Source organism: Benincasa hispida, chromosome 2, assembly GCF_009727055.1.
Source record: "Benincasa hispida cultivar B227 chromosome 2, ASM972705v1, whole genome shotgun sequence".
In the NCBI taxonomy this organism is placed as follows: domain Eukaryota; kingdom Viridiplantae; phylum Streptophyta; class Magnoliopsida; order Cucurbitales; family Cucurbitaceae; genus Benincasa; species Benincasa hispida.
The window spans coordinates 15715624-15727355 of NC_052350.1; the positions used below are offsets into that span (position 1 = coordinate 15715624).

Genomic DNA, 11732 nt, shown 5'->3' on the forward strand with positions numbered 1-11732 from the left:
TAAGTGAATGGGGGAGGAACTATAAAAGGATTTGATCATTAATGGGAAAGGTAAAACAGCAAGTGGGAAGCTAAAAACAAAATTGTAAAGAAAGGAAACTTGCACCTTTTATAACTATTTTCGAAATTGCTAATAACATTATGGTGATTTTATTTCATTTTTGGATTTCATCTCAAAATCAAACCAACAATAATATATAACCCCTTTTTAGATCATATTTTAAATTTTAGTTTCTTTTTATCGAATGTTCGTTAAGTTTAAGTTTTGTTGGCACTCGGTTCTAGTTCACTTTAGGTTTTACTATGAATCTCTTGGTGGCCTTGACCTCCAGGCCGCTCCTCCCTAATTTAGTCTCAAGATATTCTAAGTTGACATGCGTAATAGATCCTTGCACTAGTGTAGCTGCAAGCATACTGCACTATGATGTTTAAGTTAGTATAAAGAGTGACCAATTGGACTAAGTACACTAGATGTAAGGTCGGGTATCTCTTTTAAAGATTATTTATCCTCTCTTTGGGGTAGTTCAATGGAGTTATCTATTTGTAATGACCCGAGTTCAGGAGGGGTATATGAATGAACCGATTTCACATCCGAATGAGAGAGATCCTAAGGACATGAAAGTATAGTTAAGAAAGGCTTAAAAGAATTGAAAGTTATTACCTATACTAACAAGGTGCACCTTCCTTTTCGGTGGAGAACTCCAAAGTTAAGTGTGCTTAGCTTGAAGCAATTCGGAAATTTTCCTAGGATGCATGTGAGTGAGGACAAAACATGCTAAAAGGACCCGTGTTGGTTTATGAGAATAACTTTCACTTCTAGAAGCATTCAAGGCAAATGAGGATGACGTAGTAAGGTCGCAGGGGAGATTCAACTTGGTTATTTTTCAATTGATATATATTTATTGGCTCGATTGATAACCCAAATTCCGAGACATTGACATTTTTCTTTGACGCACATTCTCTCTATGCATCATCCTTTGGGTACTCTATGAGCTTGGGCCTGTTTGTAGTTTTGGAGAGTTCCCAATAAACTTTATCAATATTAATATCATATTTGATGACATAAAATTTGGCATGGAGATTAATTAATAATAAGAGTAGTAGCCTATTTATCCAATAAATCTCATGGTTTTTGCAATAAGAAATTGATAGCGGGTGTGTAATTTAGTGAAGAGGTTGGGGTGTCAATTGCTTGGGATGTACATATATCAGAATCCAAAATTCAAAAATTCATGCAGTCCCACTCTCATTGCCATCTGTGTCCAGCTCTTACTTCCCCCAGTTGCTGCCCCACAATTTGCCTCTGTACACGCAACCTTCTCCCCTTCCTTATCCCCATTCTCTTTGTATAAATAATTCCTCTCCCTCTCCCCAAACTCCAACACACACTAATAATAATTCAATTCAATTCCCCACGCTCACCACTTCACTTCCTTTTCTCTTTCTTTTTTAATTTCTTCCCCAATTATTGAAACCATACACAACTGCCTCATGGCTCCTCCTCCTTTCTCGTCTCTCTTATTCTTTCTGTCTCTCTTCTCTGTTTCCTCTGTTTTCTGTGGTAACTTTTACCAAGATTTTGAAATCACTTGGGGCAATGGCCGTGCCAATATTCTCAATAACGGCGAACTTCTCACTCTTTCTCTAGACCGTGGCTCTGGCTCTGGCTTTCAGTCCAAAAATGTTTACCTTTATGGTAAAATTGATATGCAACTTAAACTTGTCCCTGGAAACTCTGCTGGCACTGTCACCACTTACTATGTACGCCACTTTACCACATATATTACATATTACCTGCATCTTTTTTTGGTTTATTACTTGCTCATTTTCTTCTTTTCTTGTTCTTTTTTAGCTTAAATCCCAAGGCTCGACGTGGGATGAGATAGACTTTGAATTCTTGGGCAATCTCAGTGGTGATCCTTATACTCTTCATACCAATGTTTACACTCAAGGCAAAGGCGACAGAGAACAACAATTCCACCTCTGGTTTGATCCCACTTCCGATTTCCATACCTATTCAATCCTCTGGAATCCACAGGGAATCATGTAAGAATCAATCCAATCGATCCTAATTGAAAAAAACTTGGAACAGCACTTAATAACTATGTGTCATGCGGCAAAAAAATGGAATTATGTCTCTATAGCATAACCTTTGATGCAGCCTAGAATCTGAAAATCTGTTTGTTTTGGTTGGTTTGACAGCTTTTCGGTGGACGGGACGCCGATCAGAGAGTTCAAGAACCACGAATCCTCTGGCGTTCTGTTTCCGAAAAAACAGCCGATGAGACTGTACTCAAGCCTGTGGAACGCCGACGACTGGGCGACAAGAGGAGGGCTAGTGAAGACAGATTGGTCTCATGCTCCATTCACAGCGTCGTACAGAAACTTCAACGCCGACGTATGTGTTTGGTCGGCGGGGGTGTCGTCGTGTTCGTCTGACGCGAATGTCGGCGGCAAAGGATGGCTGTCGGAAAATCTGGATATTACTCGACAACAGAGGATGAAGTGGGTTCAGAGGAATTACATGATATACAATTATTGCAGTGACGCCAAACGATTTCCTCAAGGCTACCCTCCGGAGTGTGCTCTCGCTTAAATTTGGTCCTTCACTCACATTGCACATTTGGCATTCATTGCCGTACAAAATTTGCATATTTTATTAATACTTGGTTACTAATAAATTAATAATATAGTATTGTTGTATTTGTATATAACAATATGTATATCTGGTTTTGCATGGCTATGTTTAGGTGTTATGTTTTCTTTCCCACTTTACTCCTATTTGGGAAAAATCAATAATAAATAATTGTCAGTTGCTTTTTTATCCCAACAAAATATTAATTTTGGCTCTATCTTCTTGTCATTTGTTTAGTTCTAATTACTATTTTAATTCATCTACTTTCCATAGAGAATTTTGTTATAACTATTTAATCATTCATTTAAAATTTTTAAATTTAAGATGAGATGGGTTAAAACTAGAGAACTACTTAACTCGTAGTTCAATTTCTTTTATAACTATTTAATCCTTCATTTAAAAATTTTAAATTTAAGATTGGGTGAAAATCACGCCACATAGATCATAGAATCGTATGATCTACACATCACGAGTGATTTTGGAATAAATTTTTATTGAGGTCAAGTTTTTATTTGGCATATTCTAAATGTTATAATTTTATTTTTGACCTATGAGTTTTGACTCAATTTTTTTAATTTAGATTTTTTACTACTCAATGAAGTTTAAAAAAAATTATTTCACGTGATGATAGATAACGAAATTCTTCAATTATATATATTTTTTTAAAAATTAATTAATAACATTATGGATGGAAAGTGGCTATTTAGTAGAAAATTTAGGTTAAAAGACTAAATTCAAATCAAACTTAAAATTTAAAATTAAACCGTAGCACATTTATTCCATGTGTTAATTGGTGTGTATTAATCAAATTTGTCTTTTTCCAATTTTTTTTAATCGAAATTAGTAAGTGAATTAAGAAAATTTTGATTGAATTGAGGAAAAACTTTCACCAAATTGACACGGATGCTCCACGTCTTAGCCGACTCAGTTGATTCTTTTTTTTTTCCTTTTCTTTTATATAATATAATTTGTAGCTAGGAATATTAAAAAGGTGGTGAAAAAAAAATTACAACTACGAATAAAAATGAATTTCTCCAGACATCGAGGAAAATATGTCAGACACAATTGGAGATGTGTTGGGAATTTAAGGGTACCAAAATTTCACCATGTCAATCCAATTTTCTTTTTGTTACCAGCCGTCACAAATAATTGCCCAATTTTCTTTTTTAAATTCAGAACTCCGGTTTGAATTTTATGTCAATCTAAATAATTTATAAGAGGATAGGTGTATGTTGAGTTTCCTTTTGAAGGGGACATATCGATTTTATCTTTTAATTTCAAAATAAGTAAATAAATATATTATAAATTTTATTGAAACTCGTTTAAGATAAAGGTCCAAATTTAAGGACACATTAAAAGTCCGCTCATCCAAAAGAAGAAGTTAAGACCGATCTTGAGTTCTTTTATTATCAAATTCGTACAGTTTTACTAAAAGAGTAATAATTAAGTTGAATTTACTAGTAAAAACTCTAGAACTTTAGGTGCTACACCTGCGTGGTCACATATTGTACACTTTCCAAGTAAGTGTTAAAATAATGGTTTCAATAAATAGTTTTGTTCTCCCACCTGGCAAGCAACATTTTGTTTGTTTGGTCGTATTGAATACTTCGTGGTGTACCCAATTCAACTCACATTGGTACAAGTTCTCTAACTAAGTCCTTGAAGAAGAGGGACTCCACCTAAAGACGAGCAGCTTGGAAAGAGATTTGTGTAGTTTTATTAAATGTAGTATTAAAAGATATAACAATTTTTTTTTTTAAAAAGAAAGTCTAGAATTAAAATGGGGGCAATATGGACACGAAACTAAATTGAAAAAGTGTAAAAAGTATAAGATTGTCGTGAAAGCATTTTAATATGATATCTCTAGATTTTCAAAATCCTTTATGTTTTATCATTAAATATAAATTATAATGTCTCCCCACAATTATAAGGTCTACGTTGGACGATTAATTTTGTCAGGTAGACATGGAGTCACGTGACTGCGGCATGGTCATTGTATTTTTCTTATCTCCTAGACTCTTACTAGATATTTTCGGGGAATAATCTGATTATAACAGTGGAGAAATTGGCGTTTTTCAAAAAGATTTATTTGCCATTTTTATTGTTTTCAATCTGCCTGAAAAAAAAAGTTATGTTAAAAAAAAATAATAATAATGCTCTTAAAATTAACATGCTGATAAAATACACAGCATTATTTGGAAAAATATGTAAAAAAAATACATGAATCTAGAAATATTTCTTCAAGAAAAACTAAAGGTTTATTTTTAACCATTTGATTTTCAATAAAAATATTGTGAAGCTCTAATAATATTAAAGACTAATTTTTAATGTAAAATTGATATTCTCGTGGTACTAAAAATTCTTCCTATAGTGATAATCATAGAAGGAAAATTTCTAGTGTTATTGTAGTATATACTTATTCTATTCTTATTTTGACACGTCATTAGATGATTAATAGATTCGAATTTTGAGGTCGAGATCGTGTAATAAATAGAATTATTGAAATGCATGAATAAGAAAGGTGTGAGTTTATAATAATTGTGGGATGTAGATTCAGGGATGCTTCTCTTTTCTGGTCCATAGATACTGAACACAAAGATGTTGATATATGAACCTCCCAATTCCTCATCTTTTCATCCTTTCCCGCTCGCCCACACAAAAATTAATTAATTAAAATTCAATTATTCCCAACAAAACACCGACACAAAATTACAAATATATATTGCTCAACTCCTATTTTCTTTATCAAATGTTTCTGTCTATTCAATGCTCCACTTTAATGGGTTCCACACGAAATCCAATGCTTTTATGTTGTACAGTTAATTATAAGTCGGGAAGCTGTTCAACAAAGAACCCAAAAGGTAATGAAGTTAACAACTACATTTTTGCTTTTGGGGGCTGCTTCTATTTGGTATAATAGTTAAAAAAAAAAAAAAATTTATCTAAATTTACGTTTGAGTCTTCTTCAACTTTAGGTTCTTGATATACATAAAACTAACATAATATCATAATTATTAAACAAAATTTTGGATCCGTTACTAATAAAAACACATTCTTTTATACTTAGACTTATGAATAGAAAGTTATAAGTTTGGTCTACTAACTTGAATTGGGTGGAATTTGTTAAAATAACAAACTTTCTTATTTCCCTCCATACTTCACAATACACACTATTAAATAACTCTACTATCGAACTTTAACCGTATTTGAGACAATCATACCAACATTAGATTCCATTAAAATTATGCAATTAAATGTGCTTAGTTATAGTAGTATTGGATTGGGTGGCCACTTGAGTAGTCTTTGGGTTTACACCCTTTTTATTTTTCTTTTCTTTTTAAGAAAATATTTTTAACTGTATTTATTATTTAAGTTAGATAAAAAAAACTTTAATTTCTTGGATCTTCTTCCCTCCAATATATTTCCAATAATTCCACAAAGAAAGAGTGTTTTTAATAAAAATTTATTTTACAAAATCTGACCTAACCATTAATCGAGAGGCGATGGAAACGAGGGAACCCGTGAATACATAATATTCTAAAACGAATCCTAATAATTCATTGGGTAGGATGGCAGAAGGAACCCAAGTCCAATCTAGTTATTATGAGAGGTCGGTTCATGGGTTAACTAACCCGAGAACCGAAACACATATAAAAAGAGTAAATATTCGCCTACGAATGTTTCCATTTTATTAGATTTCTAAATTAGGGGTCAATCGAATATAATAATAGATAAAAAAAAAGGCAAAACAAAATAAAGATTTGTTATAACCTTATAATAATAAAAGAAAAAATAACAAAACGAGATTATATTATCTATCATTTTTTAGAAAACTAGAATAAAAATATTCTTCTATTATTCTAGAATCTATAAAGAGTTTAGTTTTCTATCAAAAGAAGATATACAAATTTTGAATTTTGAATAGATTGATTAAATGAAATCTCAAAGAATCCCATAATTCAATTTATTATTCAGTAAATACATATATATATTTGTTTGAATCGTTTCATTCGTGAGGAACTGGATGAGAGGAAACTCTCATGTTTCAGTTCTATAGTAGAGATGGAATTGAGAAATAACCATCAACTATAATCTCAAAAGAACCAGATTTCGTAAACACCATAGAGGAAGAATGAGAGGAATATCTTCACCAAATTATATTTCCAAATTAGTTCAATTTAAATCAAGACATAAGTTAGATAAATGTCCATCACATTGAATTTAGACATATCATATTTTCATCTCAAATGAAATTCTACGGGGTCCAAAATCTAAACCAATTTTAGATAAAACTAGTATATACATTATATTAGATTCGGATACATTTTAAATTTGATCCTAAATGTAGTTTTTTTTTCCCTTTTTTTAAATGTTAAGTTTAAATTCAAGCTATCAAGAGTTAGTCTCGAATTAAGAAAATGTGTTATATTCTTATTTAATCCAAAATTAAATTTGAGTGAGAAAATCGACGAATGATGAAAGAAAAAATTGAAATAATCAAATTTGTTGTGATTGAAGATTTTAATTGAAATATAACTCTAGTTATATAGTTCTGAAAAAGAGTATGCATACAAATTTCACAATTTCAAGTTAAACCATTCTGCAGTTCAAACAAAATATTTCAAAAACTAGACTAAACAACTATGCAACATAGATTATTTAATTCCAAACTTCATAACTTAAGGCAGAACTCCAAATAACTCCAAATGTTTCCTTAGTTCATGTTTTTTTCCTCAATAATTATAAAGTAGAAAGTTACATTATTATTTTGTAAGATGGTAATTAATTACACTATATCAAATCACAGTGATATATTAAAAATATAGATTTTTGTTTAACATTCATGAAAATAATTGATTAATTTTATAAAATTATATATAACTATTTTGGAGATTATAGTAAAAGCTTCGGATTAAACGTTTTGGAGACGATCTCTCAACACCTTTTTAATTTTCAGTAATTCTTAGTTCTGATTACATGCAAACCTCTATAAGAGTACCGTATAATTATGTCAAGTCGTCGATAGGGTTGGAAGTAATTGTTTTGGGGGTGTGTGTGGAGTTAAAGGACCGACAGTCCAGTAATGATGATTGGACTGTAAAAGGAAGAGAAAGAAGGTAATAAAAATAAGATAAAAGGGGGAATGGATGGGATGTGAAGTCAGAAGATAAGCACGAATGTGAGATAATTTTTTTTTTTCTTTAAAAAAAGGTGGTTCGCAGTTCAATGATATGATGAAGCGGTCGCCGTCGGTGGTTCCTTCCTTTTTTAGTTTTAGGTCTCTCTTACTACAGTCAATTTGATACTCTGCACTTTACTTATAAGTCTCCATAGTTTTGTTTCTCCCACCAATGATAATTATTATCTTTACTTATATACTGTCTTTAGTTATAAATTCATGTTTTAATTTTCAAACAAGTCAGATTTCTTCCGATGAACGATTAGAATAAATATACGAACAATTTAGAAAGAAAACTCTCATTAAGAGTCTAAATTTGTTTCATTTATAAATATTTAAAGAATTAATTGATATAATTATAAGTTCTATTTTTCGAAAAATTGTAATAAATGGTGTAAACTGATGCAATTACAAAAATTTAGAATTTAGCTTGATTTAATTATTAATCCTTGATTTAAATTAATATAACCTTTGAATTTTAGGGATATATAGATTGATATTTTATCTATTTTTTTTCTTTTTCTTTCATTTAAAACAATATCGTACCATTATGAAGATATTTAAAGAGTTGTCTCCAACAACTTATTGGGTGATTGATCCAAAGATGATGTATGTGTTAGGTGAAAATAAAGTCCTATATTGACTAAAAGATAGAGAGATCTAAAATATATAAATTATGATAACTATCTCTATTAGTATTAGAGACTTTAAGTGATTTGGAAAGAAAAAAAGAAATTGAAAGTTTAGCGATAAAAGTTGTAATCATCCCTGAAAATTGGTATGCTAAAACATGATTTAGGTCTCTGTAGCTAGTATTTGTTATTTGTGTCATGTTAGAAATCTTTGTATAGCATTCCATTTAAATATAATTTTTTCCCATGAGGTTTGTGACTGCAATAAACATCTCGACATCTCTAGTGGAATAAACTAGTCGAGAATAGAAATCCAATTTCGTGGGTTTGGCATGCCTACTTTGTGTATTAATTCGAAATTGAAATGGAGGGTGAATTAGGGAAAATGGATGATAAATTTGAGTACAAAATGGGTTTAGATGATAAGAAATAGAAAATGTTGGCAATGTTTGTATAATATTTTGAAGGAACAAGGAAGTCCAAATATGTGGTTTTGGGTTGGGCCGAACATAAGGAAGAATAGGAACTGGGAGGAAGGCGCCTAGTTTTGGGGAGTAGGGCCTACAGAGCCACCCACTATGCCACAACGGTGGCCTGGACCTACTTTCACCAAACCCAAAATGCTGCCCTGCCCTGGCCCTACGGCCCCTACCGCACCGCCTTCCTCTTCCCTTTTATTACTTTCTACTTCATCTACTTACCATTCTTTCTTTTATTATTCATCCTATCAATGCCCCCAATTTTCTCTTTTGCTTCAATAAGTTCAGTTCTGCTCTTCTTCCAACATAAATAAACATTTGAAATGGAGTCTTGGGTGCACCGTCTCCTTGCATCAACTTAAGTAGAAAAAAATATGAAGAAAATATTCTCTTTTTAAAACAAAGAAAACTTTGTGCAACTCAAATGCACCATCTAATTTACTTTGAAATAATTGATAAAGCAGAGGGTGGGGGAATTTTAGGAGGAATACAAAACCGCGTTGTTGACAGTGCCACCAAAAAGAGATGTCACCTCTCCAAGACTTAGTTTGATGGAATGGAGTTTCGTACGATCCTTCCTCTGCTTTTCTGCATTAAAAACACCTTCCTCTTCTCTCTATAAATAACACTCAAAATCCCATTATTCATCCATTCATTTCCTTCTCACTCACTACCACTCATCAACACAAATGGCTTCCACAACTCTGTTTCTCACCCTTCTTTTCTCTGCTTATCTAGTTGCTCTCTCTTCAGCTAACTTCAACCAAGATTTTCAAATCACTTGGGGAGATGGTCGAGCCAACATTCTCAACAATGGTCAACTTCTCACTCTCTCCCTTGACAAGGCCTCGGGCTCTGGCTTCCAGTCTCAGAACGAGTACTTGTTTGGAAAGATAGATATGCAACTCAAGCTTGTGGCTGGCAATTCTGCTGGCACTGTCACTGCCTATTATGTAATTAACCATACTTTGTAATTGCTTCCCCTTCTGAGTCTTGTTGATTTTGTTGTGCTAATAATATCTTTTTTCTTTGCAGTTGTCTTCAAAAGGATCCACATGGGATGAGATAGACTTTGAATTCTTGGGGAATTTGAGTGGTGACCCTTACACTCTTCACACCAATGTGTTTAGCCAAGGCAAAGGCAACAGAGAACAACAATTCCATCTTTGGTTCGATCCAACTGCTGATTTCCACACCTATTCCATTCTTTGGAACCCCAACCGTATCATGTTTGTACCCATCATCTTATGTTTTCCTTTTGTTCAATTACAAACTCTCCTTGATCTCTTGCTCTTTTTTGACAACTAATGACTTTGCGGCTATAGCTAAATGCAACCTGCATCTAATCACATCCATCATTTTCTTTTATACCAAAAGAAAAATTTACTTTTTTAAAAAAAATTAGCAAAATTTTATCCTTAGACTACACAAATTTAAGTTGCACCATCCAAATTTTTTCATAACTTTTTTACTTGTTAGATGTTATAAAATTGAATTTACTTTCACTCATCAACATAAGTTTATGGATCAATCGGTTATTAATCTAGTAAATGGTTGTTTAGGATGTCATGAGCACAAATCTATGTTATTTTTTCTTAAGAGTACTAGATGAATAATAGTAATTAAATTAGTTAATTGTAACATGTAGCACTTTTACACTTAATAATTAAGTGTATAACAATATTTTTAAGAACTATAAATATATCAAAATCGATCAATGATAGCTGCTATACTTTTGCGATAATTTGATTCAAGAATTGGATATGAATTTTGCTATATTAGAGTCATAATTTAATTTACAACTTCTTTTTGTTAAAATCTGTGTTCGCACATCAACAGCTTTTGGGTAAATATATAATTTAAGACTTGACCTTTTTTTCGTGGGTCCATTTCTCAGATTTTCTGTGGATGGAACTCCAATAAGAGAATTCAAGAACTGGGAATCGAACGGGGTGCCATTTCCGAAGAACCAGCCAATGAGGATATACTCGAGCTTATGGAATGCCGACGATTGGGCAACCAGAGGAGGGGTTGTGAAGACGGACTGGACAAAGGCTCCTTTCACTGCCTCGTACAGAAACTTCAAGGCTGAGGCCTGCGTTTGGTCGGCGGGAGGATCTTCTTGCAGCCCCTCATCGGGGTCGGGAAACTCATGGCTGTCCCAAGAGATGGACTCTGCAAGCCAAGAGAGACTGAAATGGGTACAGAAGAATTATATGATTTACAATTATTGTACAGACACCAAAAGGTTTCCTCAAGGCCTTCCTACAGAATGCAACTTGCCATAGACATAGGGAGCAACAAAACAACACTACACTCTTTCTATTCTTTTGCCTTTTTTGTTGGTCTTACATTTGATTTTATTGATTTTTTTTTTCTTTTTGGGTTATGTAATGTTATGTGTGTTTTGGTATTATTCTCTTGAACAATACGATAGTGCATCTTAGGTATACCAATCTTTTTATATACCATGTATTTCACTATATATAATAAAGTTTTTTTAGTTAATATAATAAAGTTATCAAATTATAGGATTTGATTCTTCTTTCTTTCTTTCTTTCTTTTTTTTCTTTTTTTTTTTTCCGTAAAATATAGCGTAGTAGGTAAATTTAATAATATATTCTTAATGTTGGACTATTTTTCTAGTTCAATTATTTGAATCTTTAATCTCTTGACCCATGGTGTATAATTCAATTAGTTAAGATGTTCAAGTTTATTGGGGTTGTAATCAAAATCCTACATTGACTATAAAAGAATGATAGTAGATTTATAAGAAATAACACTTTTATCTCCAATGGTTTGAGACAT

General features: G+C 32.3%; 2 protein-coding genes across 2 annotated transcripts; both read left to right on the top strand.

Moving 5' to 3' along the window:
* Nucleotides 1–1359: 1359 nt before the first annotated feature.
* Nucleotides 1360–2834, top strand: LOC120072197 (xyloglucan endotransglucosylase/hydrolase protein 22-like). The gene is made up of 3 exons (XM_039024603.1): nt 1360–1760; nt 1852–2045; nt 2202–2834. The coding sequence occupies exons 1-3, from the start codon at nt 1491–1493 to the stop codon at nt 2593–2595; spliced, it is 858 nt and encodes a 285-aa protein (XP_038880531.1). The 5' UTR covers nt 1360–1490; the 3' UTR covers nt 2596–2834.
* Nucleotides 2835–9418: 6584 nt separating this feature from the next.
* LOC120070895 (probable xyloglucan endotransglucosylase/hydrolase protein 23) lies at nt 9419–11434 on the top strand. Its single transcript, XM_039022793.1, has 3 exons — nt 9419–9877; nt 9960–10153; nt 10822–11434. The coding sequence occupies exons 1-3, from the start codon at nt 9614–9616 to the stop codon at nt 11210–11212; spliced, it is 849 nt and encodes a 282-aa protein (XP_038878721.1). The 5' UTR covers nt 9419–9613; the 3' UTR covers nt 11213–11434.
* Nucleotides 11435–11732: the final 298 nt, after the last annotated feature.

Bases quoted from the DNA above. Each gene is read 5' to 3' on its own strand.
- LOC120072197 (XM_039024603.1), top strand. From the start codon at position 1,491: ATGGCTCCTCCTCCTTTCTCGTCTCTCTTATTCTTTCTGTCTCTCTTC. The intron at 1,761-1,851 runs GTACGCCACTTT...GTTCTTTTTTAG, and splicing joins GCACTGTCACCACTTACTAT to CTTAAATCCCAAGGCTCGAC. The intron at 2,046-2,201 runs GTAAGAATCAAT...TTGGTTTGACAG, and splicing joins TGGAATCCACAGGGAATCAT to CTTTTCGGTGGACGGGACGC.
- LOC120070895 (XM_039022793.1), top strand. From the start codon at position 9,614: ATGGCTTCCACAACTCTGTTTCTCACCCTTCTTTTCTCTGCTTATCTA. The intron at 9,878-9,959 runs GTAATTAACCAT...TTTTCTTTGCAG, and splicing joins GCACTGTCACTGCCTATTAT to TTGTCTTCAAAAGGATCCAC. The intron at 10,154-10,821 runs GTTTGTACCCAT...TCCATTTCTCAG, and splicing joins TGGAACCCCAACCGTATCAT to ATTTTCTGTGGATGGAACTC.